Below are 18120 nucleotides of genomic sequence, written 5' to 3' on the forward strand. Positions count from 1 at the left end.
TTTTTTTTGGGAATTCTTTTATCTGAAAAATAAGCACAGATTTTATTTCAAATTCTTGTAGTACAGAAAGCGACATAGTTATTACATACTCATTATCATAAAATACTGCAGTGCTTTATTTAGTACAATTAAAGTCATGAAAGAGGCTTGCCAAATACACGTACCACCACATATTTGTAAAACACTGTCTTATTTTTTCTTCAGCGTATTTGCACATGCTGATGTGAATGATTTATCTTTAGTTGCGGGAACTACATAGCATGTCCTTAGTTATGTCCTTTGAGAAAGAACTACAAACGTATAATTTCACTTTTTGAAGATATAGCTTGTCTTATCCCCCCATTTCTTCATTTATATTGCCTCCTCATTTTATTCCCTTCCACACGCTCTCCAAATTCTGGTTCTGTTTCCACTGGCTTAGGTTTCGAACCCAAGTATCTTGCCAAAACTCCTCGGCTAGCTTCAGGATGTAATTAAGTGATCCTCTTCCCTGCTACTTTCTTGAAAATGAGCCATGAATTGATAGCTGCCAACGCAAGAATATTATTCAGTACATGAACTGGCCATTTATGTGTACCGGCTCAAGCAGTACATTTTCTTCCCACTTCATCCACCATGTTTTGTATTGTCGGAGAAGTCTACAGCTTCCAGAATTCTTTTGGGACTAGCTTGATGTTCAACTTCCGGGACAAGGAGAACAAGGATGTTCATTTCTTTCCTCCCCTCCCCACAAACCTTGATACATTGTGAGAGCGCCATTGAAATGTTTCAAGAGAGCTGTGTCATAAAGATGAGCTTTCATTCCCTTTCAAGCATTAGGAATGCCTCTCCTTGATTGCGTAGTTGTTCCAAAAAGCGGTTCCATTATGTTTCAACTTCTTGCCATATTTCGCTTATTTTAGTTGTCTGTGGTCATGTTTTGCCTCTTCTTTTGAAATGGCTCACGAACTTCATTAATACAATTTTAGGAAGAGTCTCGTCACTTGGTCCGAGATCGTCTTTTCTTAGATACGGGAGCCCACAACACAGAAACTTTGAGTCAACGTCCACATGAAGATAAAATATTATGTCAAATTTATCTCATTCATTGGGCATATACTGTAAGAATGGCCACCTTGTTTTGCTTGGGAAAAGCTGCTCATCAGCACTCAGATTTTCATCTGGAATATCTATAAAATGACAGTTTTTTAATGAATTTGTTCCAAGCTTTTGAAGCTAATGCAAATTTATCTGTATTCATGCATTCTGGTCTTATGTTTAAAATGTCAAAATGCAAAAATCTTAAGAGCTTCTTGGAAACATTTACTCCTGATTATTTTACTGTAGAATGGTAGCTCAAAAACATCACAAGCTTTCAATACAGCAATGAAGGCCTCAATTTTTTCCAAACTTACACTCCACAATTCATTTTTAGAACATGTTTTTTCTTCATTTCTGTAAAGTGTTTTGTGTGTTTCACTATTGACTCATCAATAAAAAGATGCCATGCACTCACTACATCATCATCAGAAACTGCCACTTTGAATATGGAGTAGGTCCTGAATTTCCTTTCGAGATGTTATGACACACAAATCTGTCAGATATGGTCTTTCCAAACAGAGCTACAGTCCGCTACGCGAAGCCATCTGTACTTAGTAACACATTACTAGGTCCTGGGAGACACATATTTATGTGTCCCCTCTGGTACCTTGTTTTGTGTGTTACGCTTTCTGCTGCTGTAATAGAACAATAGGAAACTTCAAATTATAAGCATATGCCCAGAATAACAGCAATCTAAATAGTGAAGTTTATGCATTAGTTGAATGAAAATAACAATATCAATAACCAACCTGGCTGAACTTCACCTCAATAATCAGTATCACCTGAATCACTGCTTTCAGAATGGTCATTTGGTTGGCAGTAATCTTCATCTGCTGCTTCTTCTCCTAAGTCCTCTACATCTAGGTCACATTCTGCTCAGACATATAATCTGGAATATCATGCAATAGAAGCGAACAATTCTGCACCGGTAAGGGACAGCTCTTTACGAGCCACAATTACTGTGCTGTGACAAGCTGAAGAATGACAACACTAATGGAGACGAAAGGGAAAACAACTGATGTAAATAAACAATAACAGTTTCATTGTCAATCATATTACTGCAGTTTAGAGAATAATTATAATAGACTTAATCTCAACCATAGTAAGGAGGACATGTTGTAGCATGTTTTATTATAATAATTAATACAGTAGTCGAAATGACTGCTGCGGCAGTTTTAAAACAACATCCTGTCCAATTATATTTTGTATGGATGAGTCTGATCCCAGATCACGTAAGAAACAGATTGCCTGATTGCTTGGTCTAGCAGGCAACCCTTGTCAGGGAACAGCCACCAGGCGGCAACAGCGTCACACCCTTACTTGTAGAATCAACCACTAGATGGCACTCCGTTCTGTGAAATATGTGACAACATCGGCCGAACGCGTGTGGCTTTCCACTATTTGGCGTCTGTGAAGTACTGGTGGTAGTGGATCTAGTCGTCATGCCGAGGGCCTGCGAGTATATAAACTGTGGAAGGAGTAGACGAACAAATCCTGAACTAAAAATGTTCAGATTTCCCGTCAAAGATAAAGAAAGGTTACGCGAGTGGATTTTAAATACAAGTAAATCAATAAATTAGTTACGAGTAAGAATTAATAAAGAGCCCTAAGCATTCGATCCTATCTAAATTTTGTCGATCTTATATTCTGATATAACGTGGCAGCCCTATCTGTACAAGAATCATATCATATAATTTTTAAATGAAATCTTTAGTGCGATTTGGACTTTTTTAAACTGTTTATTCACTTCACTATCTTAATTTTGGGTGTAGAGGCATTTTTGTGTGCAATGTGAAAACTGAAACCAATATAAGATATGGATAACAAAATCCAAAGCATAGTGTGGTAACATTTGGTAAACAATTTAAGAAGCATTACCTTACAAGACCTTTCCCTTGGTACTTTAAAATGGCTCTAGAGCTGAAATCGCAACAGTGAAATAAATGAATAATAGCCATCATCTAACTGCTAGGCCATCGGTCCCTCTAAATCCTGGTATATATTAGAGCGAACGAAGTGAACGAGTGTAAAACCTTGTTTACACTACTGCAAATGAGTAGTCATGGATAATTCGCCAATGTTCACTGCCATTCATTTATACGTGTGAACAAGCGTTAATACTGGAATGAAAGGAAGGGAATAGAAGAGCGAGCATAGCATGCAAACTATAGACGCTGCCTATTTTAATTTGTTTTTATCTGTGCGCTAATAATGGTCATGGAGCTTTCACTCGAAAACAACACTACTTATAGTAACAGGTCTGCGCGAGTGTGGATATCCCCAGTAATAACTGTGTTGCAGATAAAAGCGCACGTCTGTTGCGAATATTTTAGGGTTATGTTTATTAGGGTTATGTTTAAACTGTACAAAGTAAATTTTTAACATAATTAAGGTTTGCCGTCTGTGGCTCTTCAAAGTTGACATCGCCAAAATATGCTTGAAAAACACGCTTTCATTTGTATATTATCGCGTTTGCAGCCCCCTTCCAACAACAATCCAAAATTCATCGTATTGTGCCACTCTTATATCATTTGCAATAAGTTACATGCAAAGTAAAAGAATTTAAATTTGAAATGACTGTCACTGAAATATGTCAAGCCTTAATTTGCATCACAACCGAGTGCAGACATCGGCAGACAAAAATTCAGGCCAGGCACAAGTCTCTTTTCAGAGCAGTGGTGGGTTAAACTGCTTTACAAAACGTTAATATCTCAGAATGTGGATAACCAACTTGGCAGATGTGGATAATGATCTTGTGGATACAGTACACATACGGATGGCAGCATTTTTCCTGTCCGCGCAGACTTCTAGTTACAGCTACGAAGTAAATCTTTGATATTGAGATAAGATTATTTTGCCCGCTGGTTTTGACAAAGAAACAAAGTGGCGTAGGAAAATAAATATGTTGGTGGCTTAATTTGTTACGTAGATGTGAAACACTTGGAAGTAGTGCCAGTGCACTTTACACTGAATTGCAGCTCCAGCCTTCTTTAGATTTATTCCAGAATTTTGCACATATGTCGGTTGACGCCTTTCGCTGGCTCCTCATTACACCTGATGAGGAAATTTACTAGCAGCAACATAAAGCAGTTCGAAAGAAGACGAGTACTCTTCATGCTGGTAACGCCAAAGGGCAGACGAGGCAAACTTCTTTTGATGCTTTGCTCAAAAACCGACAGCCAGCTGAACACTAACGAACACTACCGAATGCGTACCGAAAAAGACTGAATGTTATTGTCTCGCAGTGGTGAATGGAATTAACACTACAGAATCAGCATTTCATCACGCAAACACTTGCAAACATTGATGTTATGCTTTCGCTACTTAATTGTTTCTCACTGTGAAAAGCTAACCACTAAAGGGGAAACAACATTATAGGCAATGTTTGTTTTAACTGCGAAGCAAGTAATGTCACGCAGAAGAGATTAGAAATCACGTGTTTCTTAACTTTTGCAGGAACTTCTGAGGGACTGTGGGCACCGGGTAAAGTTTACGAACCAAACACGACTGAATGTTGTTTGCTCAAATTCGTCTACACATATGAAAATGCAGTTTTTCCTGTTTTAGTTCGCTCAGTATTGACCAGGCTTAAAACACCATAGGGCCACATTCCCAGAATTAATCATAATATTTGAAAGTCCAAAAAGGTTGCACACAAAGATCTCTCTTAGCAAATACTTAATGAAAGATTCGTTCCTATCATGCTAATGTAGACTGAGCTACTAAATCTGTTAACGGTATATACATATATGTATTTTTCTCATAGATAGTTATTGTTACAGGCCGTCAAACTGCTGGATATGGACCCAGAAAAACTGCACAGTAGACTGCTGTGTGATGTCCATTTTGATGAAAAGTCATTCATGAACAGTACGAAACAACAGCTTATACACACAGCAGTTCCTGTAAAATTTACATCTGACACTCTTTTTTCAGCAGCATGTGAGGGAACTAGTGATGAGAATAGTTTGTCAACTGAAAGTGAACATTCCAAGGAGAACATACGGTGCAGCTAGTCACCTTCTGGTAGAAACAAATGCAACACCACAAAAGTGTGAACCATTTCCAGACCTGAAAGAAATCATAGAAATGCCTGTGAGACAAGTTAAAAGAAAACTCTCTATGCTACGTCATGATGATGAGGATACTCCTAGATAGCAAAAACTGAAACAGAAAATACATAATATGAACAGATCACTGAAAAACAAAACTTCCCACTTGTCAAAAGTTAAGAGTAGATTATTGCATTGTAGGAGCTCAAATAATATTGAGCATGTGTTAAGCAGTTTCTGCTTCCCATCTGATTATGCCAGGGCACTGGCTGCAATGCAGTGCAAGAGCAAAAAACGTCTGTGGTCTTCTATCGAGAAAAATCTCTATCTGATGTTTTACAAATCTCCTGCAGCATATAAATTTTTGTGAAAATTGGGTATCTTATTACCTGGACTGTCCACAATTAGATGATGGATTGGCATCACAAATTTCTACCAGGGTTTAACAAAAACCTTTTTAGTCAACTTAGCAAGAAATTTGAGGCACAAACTTATTTAGAAAAGGCATGTGTAGTATCTTCTGATGAGATGTCGATAATGCGTCATCTGGAATATACAAAAGATCTCGATTTAGTAGAAGGTCTAGAAGATTTGGGTGATAGGGGAAGAAATCCACTTCCTGCAAATTATGCACTTGTTTTTATGATTAGAGGCATCTACAGAAACTGGAAATTGCCCGTTTCATATTTTTTGTCCAATTCAGGAGTAAAACATGCGGATTTATTGGGAATCTTACAGGAACTAATTATTTTATTGCAAAATGCAAACCTATAGCCAAAATTAGTAATTTGTGATTAGGGAGCTAGTAATCGAAGTGTTGTGAAGCATTAACATGTTACTCCTGAAAAACCTTATTTTATTGTAAATCGACAGAAATTGTTTTCTATTTATGATGTCCCACATTTATTCAAAAGCATACGAAACAATCTGCTTAGTGGAGACTTCATTTTCAACAGTGCTGTTGTTTCATTCGAAGATGCCAGGAAAACATATGACATTGATAAGAAGAACAAAAAAAGCAGAATGTTGGTAAAACTCACTGACCGTCATTTGCAACTTGATTCATTCCAGAAAATGAATGTAAAAATGGCAGTCCAGGTCCTCAGCCACTCTGCTGCTGCAGCTATCGCAACTTGTGTAGTGACTGAAGAATTGCAAAGTGCTACAGCAGAGAGCACAGCTACTTTTATAGAATTTATGAACAATTTGTTTGACGTTTTGAAAAGCAGGACAGCATTTTCCTCTAATCCATATAGGTGTGCATTATCAGAACAATGTCCAGTAGTAATGGAAACGCTACAGAATGCAAAGGATGTCTTAAGTACCATAAATAAAATTGAAAAAAAGACAGGTAAAATAATGACACCACCACGCATTACAGGTTTAATCCAGACTGTATGCTATTGCTCAGTTTTTTCTTGAGGAACAAACTGTCAGCATTAAATTTTTACTGACCAGCAGATTGAATCAAGATGCTCTTGAGAATTTATTTTCTGTGTACCATCAGAAAGGAGGCTACAACCGTAATCCAACAGTTAGAACACTAAGGTGCTTGTTCCGAACAAGCACTATTAACTCACTAATGAAGACTTCTGATGCTTCAAATTGTGAGAATGACACTGACAAGATGCTGTTACTGAACAACTCTGTGTTGCAAAAAGAAGGTGATGAATCTCAGCTGTGGGAGAGCTCTGGAAATGTCGGAATTCCGAACACCCCTGGTTCCTCTACGGATGAAGAAGGGAGTATCATCGAGGCCGACGAGTATTTGTCTTCCTCACAGAAGACCTTTCCTCTGAACAGTGTTCAGTAGCATATTTTGCTGGCTACTTAGCACACATATGCATCGGAAAGTATGGTTGTTTGAGATGTAAGGAGGCACTTACATGTAGCAGTGAGCTTCAAGAGAAGAGGGAATTATTTATTCTCCATAAAAAAAATACGCAACTGGAAATCTGTGTCATTCTTCAGTGGGACTCAGTGCTCCAACTGTTGAGTTTAGCAACGTTATTGAAATATATTTACAGGCATATGAGTCCTGTTTTTTACACTTTATTTATAAGAGAAATATGAAGTTTAGGATTGTTAATTACATCAAATCAAAACGTGAAAACTTTCATTGGTTGGACGATGAGGAATGTGGAGAACACAGACTTTTCATTTTGAATCATCTTGTGAAATGCAAATTGTATTACAGTTGCAGAACTATGTTCAAAGACAAGTGTAGTAGAACTGTCTCAAAACTGAAAATTATAAAAAATATGTAGTTTATTCATATTGTATTTAAGTACCAAATAAAGATTCTCTGTTAGGCTGCACAAATAAGTTTCGTTGCCTTTCCTTGATCACTCTACCACTTTTAACTAGAAAGAAGTAATGTGTTAAATCTGAGCAAAACAGTTCTGCTTGTGACAATAGTATATGTGCTGACCGCAAAGTTAAGATGTTTACCATCACAGAATTTTTTTTTTACTCTCGATATTTAAAGTTTCACAATATTTATTTTTTTTGAAGATATCGTTAAGTGCATACATGAAATTATATTCGTTTACAACTAACAGTAATCAAATGCAAAATGTGGTTATACTTAAGAACGCTTACAGGAATACCTAGAAAGGAAGCAAAATCTGTTTCTTAAACTTATTTACAGTCTCAAAGTGAAAAATATATTGTCGTTATAACTCACCTAATCCCTATACATACTCTATGCAAAATAAATAATTATGTCAGTAATGTCAGGATGCAAAACCCACTGCTCAGTGCAATATTTGTCAGTAAATTAACGGATTATATTTCAAAGATGTTGAGAAGATTTTGAAAATTTTCTACAGGGTGTATACGGGGACAAGAAAAAAAAATTCCCGGATTATTCCCGGATTTCTCCCGGATAGCCCGTTTAAAAAATATGGTTTTTCCCGGGCGAAAATACACTTTTTATGTGCTAAGTGACAGTAGGTTTTCCGTAGATTTTCCCTCGGAACTGTAAAACTTATGAATCCTTTGAATGGTTAACGTTTTATATAATTGCATAGAACTTCCCGGAAAAAAAAAAAAGAAAAGAAGGGGCAAAGAAGGTTTTGGAGAGACCTTTAATTTAAAAAAAAGGGAGAGAAATTTTGGAAAGACCTTTGATTTGCATCAACATATACGCTGCATATTTTCATATTACAAAAGTATAAATTTGAATTGCACCAAACACAGCGCGTTAGTATCCGGAGCGTTGAAACCGAGGCTGCAATGTCCTTTTGTAAGCGAGTCATATCTCAAGCCACGAGATCTCGTCAGCCGATGACAGCGGCTATTCAGAACACAGGACACGTGTTATAGACAGCCAATAGCAAGATCACTGGTCACATAGCGCGAACACGCATGAGGAAAAGTTAACAGTTTACATTAATGTATGCCGCACCGTATATCTACTAGAAAAGCTAAGCTTTCACATATAATGTTAGTCTCTAAGATTAACACACTACAACAGAAGCTAAGCTTTCACATGTAATGTTGATATTTTTTTGCGTGTGTTATACTTTAAGACACATCACACAAATGTGCCAGTAAATTTAAAATTATGACATAAATGTCTCGGCTCGAAATTCTAGTAAGTGGCTGGTCCTCAAACTGTTCTGTTTCGAACGCTCTGTGATTTAGATATCCACCCCACTTTCTCACACGTAACATAATTCATCTTGCGTAAAAAGAAATTTACTTTGAAAGTAACGCTTTTCTAACCACCGTTCGCAATACTATTCGGAGACTGTCAGAAATAGGTTCGATTTACCAGTTGCCAGAGAGCACCAGAAAACAGGCATAATTGTGCGTGTGCAACTGCAGTGGTGTAGGAAGCCCGTATGTTCGTGTGTATAAAGCACTAAGAGAGCTTACATTACACCATAAAAGAAACAGTGCATCACAGGATACTCCAAGAGCATCGGAATTTCGTAAACCATACTAAAATGCATAATTCGGCTTGATGTGCAAATTGGCTTTTTCCAGATTCACAATGAAGTAGGTCCCATCTGATATTAAGCTTTTCAGTGTGGTTTTACGTATGTAAATTTTCTTGGAGTACCAGTACTCTACGATCTCATTTTTGGTTCTTTATTATGGCATAATGCCATATATGGCAGAAAATGATAACGTGCACTTGAAATTGCACTTGAAATTCAGCGAACAGTTGGAAGTAGCCAATACTGTAAAATGATCGCCTCGGCGGAAAGATTAATAAAGCCAAATTTCTTTAGCAAACTAGCAAAAATAACTTCACTGTTCTGCAAGGCGATTAATGCTTGACCACTACTAACTTGGAAATAAAATAAAATCAGAAAACTGAAATTAATAATATATTTTTGCCCTCCGTAATTATGTGAATGTATTTTAATTCACTTGATAGCTCCCAGCCACAGAAATCCGTATTGTTTTCATTTGACGTGGGAGCAGTACACGAAGAGAAGCAGCGAATTCACTTTACGTAAACACGGGTCATGTGGAGGTTAACCCCCTCCCCACTACAACTCAGACAACTCTGTGCAAGCGTGAATCTGGCAGCTAGCGTGCGCGAGAAAAAAATTTCTCGTTTGCATCTGGCTGCTTGCTGCTACTACCGATACAGCTAACAGCCAAACTCCAAGTAGCGGGAGAAGGTACTGCTTATACGCGAGTAAAATATGCATGCGCAACAGATCGCTGGCAATTGGTCAAACGAACCTAATGTGAACAGTTGTGACGTCATGCTCATGGCAAGCAGTTTATTGTTACGAAGAATTACAGTCTTTGCCCTACGTCCTTTGACATATTTTTGCTATTTGCAGACGCTTGTGCGTGCACAGTTGTTTGTTGTTGTAAATTGCACATTTCCTTTGCGACTAAAGTTTTATTTTTTTCCCTCTCGTTTATATTTTATTGCTGCAGTATCATTCTCCAGTAGCAGGATACAATAACATTCTTTGCTAGAGTATCAATTCTGCAGTCAAAATTACAAAAATTTAACTCAAAGCTAAAACAATGAAAAATTCCCGGAATTCCGAAAAATTCCCAGGTTTTTCCCGGTTTTCTCTCGGATGAAAAAATTCCCGGGTTTTTCCCGGATTTCCCGGTTGTACCGAGTCGTATCCACCCTGTTCTAGTGTTAACCTACATGTGGAGATCTTTCTTACCACCATAATCCGTATCAGAAGAGCTGTATAACAAAGAGGAAATAGACGGCATGGAAGGCGAGTGTAAAACCTATGCGACTGCAATAGTCTGCATTTAAACAGTAACTCACGAGAAATATTTGTGTGTTACTTTTCATTTATTTCATTTCGCATATGATTGTGAGAAGTATTCTTACAGTAGAAATAAACTTGGTTTGTAGAATTACAGGAGCTAATCTACATCCTTCGATTGAAAACTCGGGAAAAACCATAGCCGATCATGGTCTACAGTCAGCTGTGTGATGAATGCAACTCGCACGCAGCGCTCTAGCCGAACACAAATCGGCGTCATTCACATCACCGAAGATACAGCGTTGCCAATTCCGTGACATGGACAGGTCAGTTAGCATTGTAGCGTCGCCTGCGACATCTGTTGACCGACGGGAAAACTATTTTTACGGTTGCCTGTTCCGCCGTAAGGACGATCAATCTGTTTCTTACGTGATCTGGGATCTGATTGGTAATTTGCAAAAGTCACTGAAGCCCATAGCAATATGACAAAAATTGCAGTCAAAAAATGTTTTCAAAATGTGTAGCAGTCATTCTGACAGCTCCGGCTGTTCTAGTGTTAACTAATTGCCCCTCCCCACTCTCCCCCTACACACACACACACACACACACACACACACACACACACACACACAAAGAGGATACTTACTGAAAGGTTGTGTCCAGTAAGACAGGAAAAAAAAAGAATCAAGACTTATTCTTTATGGAAATCCGACGTACAATAAAGTCAACATGGAAGTGCGTGATGGGCACATTTCTAATGCTGTGAGCCTTCTTAAAAAAAACACTCTGGTAGCATGGCTATGCCTCAAATTCTAGGAAAAAAATATATCTAACAGAATCTCTCAGCAAATAGGTCTCCTATATCTTTCCACCTGGGGTTTGTTGATAACTGAATGCTCCTATACAACACCACTGCACTGACCTGGTGGGAATCAGAATTTATCTTTGATGGATTAGCTACATCATTCAAAACAGTTGTTATTTATTTATTGTATTCTGCTTTATTTTTGAGTGTGTGGGGGTACCTTCCTCCATCACCACAATGGCTGCAAGTAGTTATAACATACTTCATGAAATGGAACTATCAGAAAAGAAATTGTGACACACAAATAAATGTGTTATTTTTTTAGGAACCTGTCCTATTATCCAAAGAGGTTCAGATACAACACTTGTAAAGCCTACGCGAATCTTACCAAGTTCTTCTATTGTTATAACTTCAAAGTAACTTACATCGTGTTAAAAAGAAACAATGCTGCACTACAGAAACAATGCTGCACTACAGAACAACTAATCTCGTAAGTTCCAATAATGACAAATCCAAGATAGAAGATAAAAAGGCATAAGAAAGTCTATACCACTACTCAGTAAATAGTGGAGGCACTGAGCAATGGACAAGCATGGAAAAACAAGGAGAAAATGCTTAACCTTATCCAAAAGTTAAAATTTTCCATTCTCTCTCTCCCCTTTTTTACATTTAAGTCTACTGCTCAGTGCCTCTATTTAGTGGGTAGGGACTCATCAACTTGCACTCAAGTTCTCATAATTTATTTTTCTTATTACTTACTCTTCTCCTTTCATCTACTTTGGCAAATATAGCATTTAGTTCACTTGTATTGTTGTCCTGAAAACAAAAAGAAGAACAATATTTAATTTCAAAACAAGGCACTGTACTGATGATTCTTTCTTTTCTTTTTTTCTTTTTATTTTACAAAACAGATCAACACACAGATACATACACACTGTTGCTCCAGCTCCATCACTTTGTCCTGGACAAGTTCTTCATTTCCACCACTTTCTTCACGCAGTTTTTCTATCTGCCGCTCGGTGTCCTCCCTTATCAATCTGTTCAAGTAAGACTGAAATGTAAAACAGTATGCCTTGAGATAAGGGGTCATTATATCCTAACCGTTACTTAGACTTCTATTCGGAGGAGACGTAATAATGCGTATTCAGTTTTTTGATAACATATAGTGAAACGTTACTGATTAGCAAATACTGTCATACAATCAGCAACAGAAAAAAGGTAAAAACTTTACTGAACACTGGAAAGCATTAACAGCACAGCAGATAAGGTGACAATGCATACTAATTCACATCACAAACTTTCAAGAGAAATTGGAATAGACCCAAGAAAGACGATCAAGAAAGTTAATTGCAGTTATTTCTGTTCACGAAAAGGATACAGCAGTTAAGTAATTCCTCAATGCAACTCACAACTATTAAGTACATGTTACTTTGCAAAATATGTATACTGATTTACAAAACACAATATAAGGAAAAGGTAGAGTGCTACTCACCATAAAGATGACACATGGAGTTGCAGAAAAGGACAATGAAAAAGACACTTGCACATTAGGCATGCAAGACCCCACACCCGCCCCCCAACACACACACACACACACACACACACACACACACACAATCGCCATCTCTGGCAGCTCCACATTCTGGTCCAAGCTGCTGATGATGGCGGTCTTGTCTGAATGAGGTAGGCTCACTTGTTTAAATCTCTCTCTCTCTCTCTCTCTTTCTTTCTCTCACAGTGTGTGTGTGGAGAGGGGAAGGGGCGGGAGGGTGGATCTGCAAGTTTCCTTTTCTGATGAAGGTTTTGGCCAAAGGTTACTGTGTCAGTGTCATTTTGTTGTACCTGTCTGCATGTCAACATGCCTTCTATATGGTGAGTAGCAATGTATATTTTCCTCATATTTCAACCTGGAGTTTCCACTGTGTAATTTACAAAATACAAAGTTTAGGAAACACAAAATTGAACTAGTAATAAGTATAACTTCTTTTTATGTCTCGATCTTCACTGATCCTTCTTACACTAGCAACAGGTTCCCTTCTTACACTAGTTACAGATTCCGTTACAGAACAGCAATAATTTGCTTTTGTTTAATATGTGTACAACAAAAATTCAGTGCAACTGAGAAATTGCACACTGTACGTATAAAACAGTGACCTGCCAGGCTTTCATTCTACAGATCCTAAATGGTATGCATTGGGTGCAATTAAATGAAAACTAGCCATCAAGATCAGAAATGCAGTAAATTACAGCCTACTATCACTAGGGGCAGAGGATAAGGTAACAACAGATACCAAGGACGCACACAGGAGTGCTCAGCTACCAGCAGCTAGGTAAGTGGCCAGGTGTGAGGGACACAAAATTCCCTTCTACCAAGATATGTGAAGCCTGCATGCACAGAACGAAACAGGTGTCACGGCAAGAACACTTGTTGAAATAAAACATATCGACTCAAAAATCTTGGATATTTAGTGTCACACAATCCAATAATGCAATATAATTTCAAAGCTACTGTACTGGTGTGTCCACAAGACCAGCCCATTGCTACTTATAATGTTTTCTACTTCAGAAACTATGCGAGTTACAGCTAAATTAATAATTTTCATTTACACTAATTTCCTTCACAAATTTAATTATGCAAAAATGTGATGAGCTACAGAGTCAAATGTGGTAGCAACTGAAATTTTTACTATGACCTCTGAGACATATGCTCTAATACACTAAATAAACTACAACCAATAAATAATTCTGAACTTAAAAAAAAATTCAAGTTAGACTATGCAATTTTCCACAACAATACATATTATGAAACCAGCAACAGTGCAGGCACATCCATTAGCTGTTCTTTGTCTAAGTGAGTCTGCCATGTTCAGTGATTTAACAGTAATATTAAAATTGTTGTAATCAGCTATTAAGACAGGCTTCTGCTATATATGAAAACTGATAAACATCTTTTCTTTGCATAAGGCAATGGTCTAAATTGTCTCACCGTCTTTTATCAATAGTAGAAGAGAACCAATTGACTTTAAGCGTACTTTGCTGGCAGGAAATGTCCACAACAAAGGGGGGTACCTTGGCTCTGAGCACTATGGGACTTAACTTCTGAGGTCATCAGTCGGGGGTACCTTCATACAGGAATAGTTTCAATGTTTTGTTTATGAAATCCAAATGGTGATCATAAGTGTAACGTTCATCGTAACACACACGACAGTGAGCTCAATGATGCTCTGTAAATGCAACATGTGAGTGACGGGGCTTTGGGATTTGTGGTAAGCCACTAGTCTCGGTGGTCAGTTTTGTCAGAGTTCAGCAGTAGGAAGCATTTTATTTCACTACTGGCAGGTGATAAAGTAGGTGGCAATTGCGAGAACTTAAAACATTCGATAGGTGTTAAGTCTTTGGAGTGAGCTGAAATATTACTTTTTGCAGTGTCGCAATGTGTTGCAGTGAACTAAAGACTGTTTAAAAATTTTCTCCTGAACTATTATTACCACGCAGAATCTAAATAGATACTGTAAGCGTCAATAAAATTCTTTAGTGGATTTGACTGCATTGCCAATACATCAAATTCTCCTACGTTTCAGACACTGCTGCAAGTGGCCTTCCTCTGGATGTTCTGCTTACTGCTGAATGAGAAAACTTTAATCCTTACACAGTAGTAGAAGAAGCTGTTTTCATAATACGACAGTGTACTGAGGATGAGGAGGAGGGGTGTTGGACATCCTTTACTCGCATCTGCTTTATTTCTTATTATCAGTGGAAATAAGACGTGGAGACATTTGAAGGAACAGCTCTTCATTCTGCCCCATTATGCCCAGAATGCTTATTCCAGTACGCTGATGATACCTTATCTGGCCACGTGAAAAACAACAGCTACAGAATTTCCGTCAAGACCTCAATCAACAGCACAGTAAAACCCAGTTTACCATAGATATAGAAAAGAAGGGTTACTGCCTTTTCTCACGTGAAAGTTTACCAAAACCCTGATGGTAAACTTGCCCGCAGAGTATATAGAAAATCCACCAACACCGGGAGGTACATACATCCCTTCTCCCACCATAAGCCTAGGCACAAGAAATCCACCCCGCTCACATTAACAACAAGGGCCCACAGGATCTGCGATAAAGAACACCTGAATGCAGAACTGAAAAATCTCAGGTCCACCTTTGGACCCTATGGTTAAGGGACGAAGATGATATATGAAACCGAGGTGACAAAGGATGAAGGCAACACGGAAGAGCAAAGGAACCCATGATTTCTATTTAAGAGGTTTAATCTCCTGAATTGTAGCCGGAAGTGTACATTCATTCAGTTTGCAGCATAGTAGTTGCTAATTTCTTTTGTTTTCAAGACATCCGTTCATTTAGTAAGCCAGCCAGGCCCTCAGCTGTCGCCTCGTCACATCTCCACAGCAGCCAGTTACGTATCTAGCTTTTCCTGTGTTTTCCTAGTACTATACTTCTTAAATCTCATGCGTATTTTTCTATTCACAAGGTTTCATCTCGCGTTCCTAAAGGTGAGTGTAAATTCAGGCAGTCCATAACACAGGTTCCATTTCTTTTGAACAGCCAATTATACAGTTCATTGAGGTATGAAGTGTCCCTTGGTGACACGTCAGGAGTATAGCGAGCTGTACATCTAGGTTTTTGTCTGTTTTTATAGTTTATTTGTTCAGTTAAATTTACTAGGATGGGCAGGATGTGTTCCTGCTGTACAAGGATGCTGGAGGAGCAGGCCACAGTTCGTGAATTGTTGAACGTGGTTTTGGCTATGATCAGCTGAGTTCAGGCTGCAGCCTAGGAGTGAGTTTGTTTTGTTTTAGGGCGCAAAAACAACTAGGGTCATATGCACCAATGCCAAAACTGTGAAATACAAAGACAAAGAGAGGAGTTAAAAACAACTCTATGTCACTGCCAATCGACAGAAGATAAGCCAGCTAAAAACAGGTACATGGAGAAAGGTCTATAAAGTACACCCTAGAGAAACGGAGGTGCAGAACTAATATTGCTATGACAGATAAAAAACACGGTTGGCAGCCCACACATCGTTCACTAAATCAGTCGATAACTCAGATGGCAAACCCAAACAGAAATGTAAACAGTTTTATTCTTTAAAAAAGAGGAATTCAGTCAAAAAACGGCAGACAGTTAAAAGTTGGGTGCAATGTGCACAAAGTGATGGGGAAGCACCACTTAACATATGGAGATGGCTAAAAGGGCGTGCCCAATATGCAACCTAGTTAAAATGATTACCTTGTGGCAGGAGGGCCAAGAGGAGGTTGTCCAAGCTGCTGTGAGAGGCTTAATGACCTGGAGCTTATCCCCACGAAGAGAGGAACAGTGATGATGCCAAAGCGACACAACCTCCTGACAGACGACAACACAGAGATCGAAAGAGGGAATATAAGAACTAGTGGGCCGAGGTACGAGGACTGTAGCCTTGGCAGCACCGTCAGCAGCCTCATTTCCCATCAGATTGGCATGACCACAAACCCACACAAACATCACAGTGGCTCCATCAAGAGTGAGCAAGTAACACTTTTCCTGGACGCACTGCATTAATGGATGGACGGTGTACAGTGCACAGAGGATTTGAAGGCCACTGATAGAGTCTGAGCAGATGACACAATTGAAAAGCCTGTGTCGCCAAATGCACTCCGTGGCCCGATACAGGGCGAAGAGGTCTGCTGTAAATACTGAGCAGTGTGCCAGAAGCCAATACTGAAAAATGTTGGTGCCAATGACGAAAGCACACCTGACAATGCAGTCGGTCCTAGAGCCTTCAATTTACACAAAGGTACTATTACGAAGTTCCGTGTGAAGGTCGGGAAACTGAAGGCGATAGAGAGAGGCTGGAGTAGTGTCCTTAGGATAGGAATGAGGCCAAGGTGAACACGGGGCCACTGCACGAAGCCAAGGTTAGAGCTGGGTTCACACCCATCGGGAAAGTTGCAGGGAGCGTGAAGTTAATCTGCCAGAGCAAGAGCCGAAAGCGAACTCCAGGAGGTACGATAGAAGAGGGATGCGCCCCATACTGGCGATCAAAGGAGTCATCGAGGAAAGAGACACAGGACGGGTGGCCACACGTGGCACACTAACAGCACGCGTATCGGCTGAGGAGAAAGTCACGGCAGTAGAACAGCAGTGGTTCGGCAGCTTCTGCATGCGGACTTTCAACCGGGCTAGTGTAAAAGGTGCCAGTGGCAAAACGGGTGCTACAATGGGGGACAGTGCTGAGACGGTGTAAGAGGGATACACAAACAAAGCACCCCCAGTCTAGTTTTGAACAGACAAGGTATCATTACAAACGGATAAGGGTGTTCGATCTGCACCCCAGGAAGTACCACTATGGACACGAAAGGACATTGAGGGACTGCATACAGCGGGCTGCCAAGTAAAACACGGGGGAGGACCGAGAAAGTTTCCTGTAGAGCAGCAGCCTCACAAATTTTGTAGTTTCAACAAACAGAAGAGCAACGTGCCCGAGATGTAAATATAGAGGGAGAAACCAACAGCACTGCCAGAAATTCGTACAAATGGTTTTGTCAGTGAAAAACTGAAAGCCAGCGTCAATGCTCCACGAGTAAAGATGATCTAGACTCACTGAAGACCTCGCTCAATGAGACGGGTTCGTGCAGAACTGCAATAGATGCAAAATCGTCAACAAAAAGGGAGCCCGAGATGATGAGGCAGGGGACAGGCCATTATAAGATTAATGGCGAGAGCAAAGATGACAACGCTCAAGATGGAACCGTGAGGCACACAGTTTTCCTGGCTAAAGGTATCTTGAAAACTTGGTCTTTTAAAAATTCCTCAAGGAAATGGGGCAGGAGCTCACAGTAGCCACACGCGTACAGTATATAGAAGATACCAGTCCTCCAGCAGGTGTTGTAGGCTTTCTCCAAATCAAAAAACATGGCCACAATCTGGTATTTCTGCAGAAAACCATTCATGGCATGGGTTGACAAGGTAACAAGATGGTC

The 18120-nt window shown here is 39.2% G+C and overlaps 1 protein-coding gene across 1 annotated transcript in view; it reads right to left on the reverse strand.

Annotated features, from left to right (window-relative positions):
- LOC126161311 (E3 ubiquitin-protein ligase CHIP) overlaps positions 1-18120 on the reverse strand; it is a 154366-nt gene that overhangs the window by 65963 nt on the left and 70283 nt on the right. Inside the window, exons 4-5 of the mRNA XM_049917065.1 lie at positions 12073-12192; positions 11901-11957 (exon numbers count right to left, since the gene is read on the reverse strand). Of these exons, the coding sequence (XP_049773022.1) occupies positions 11901-11957; positions 12073-12192 (177 nt within the window). The remainder of the gene's footprint in view (positions 1-11900; positions 11958-12072; positions 12193-18120) is intronic.

The sequence above is a fragment of the Schistocerca cancellata genome, chromosome 2 (assembly GCF_023864275.1).
Source record: "Schistocerca cancellata isolate TAMUIC-IGC-003103 chromosome 2, iqSchCanc2.1, whole genome shotgun sequence".
Classification (NCBI taxonomy): Eukaryota; Metazoa; Arthropoda; class Insecta; order Orthoptera; family Acrididae; genus Schistocerca; species Schistocerca cancellata.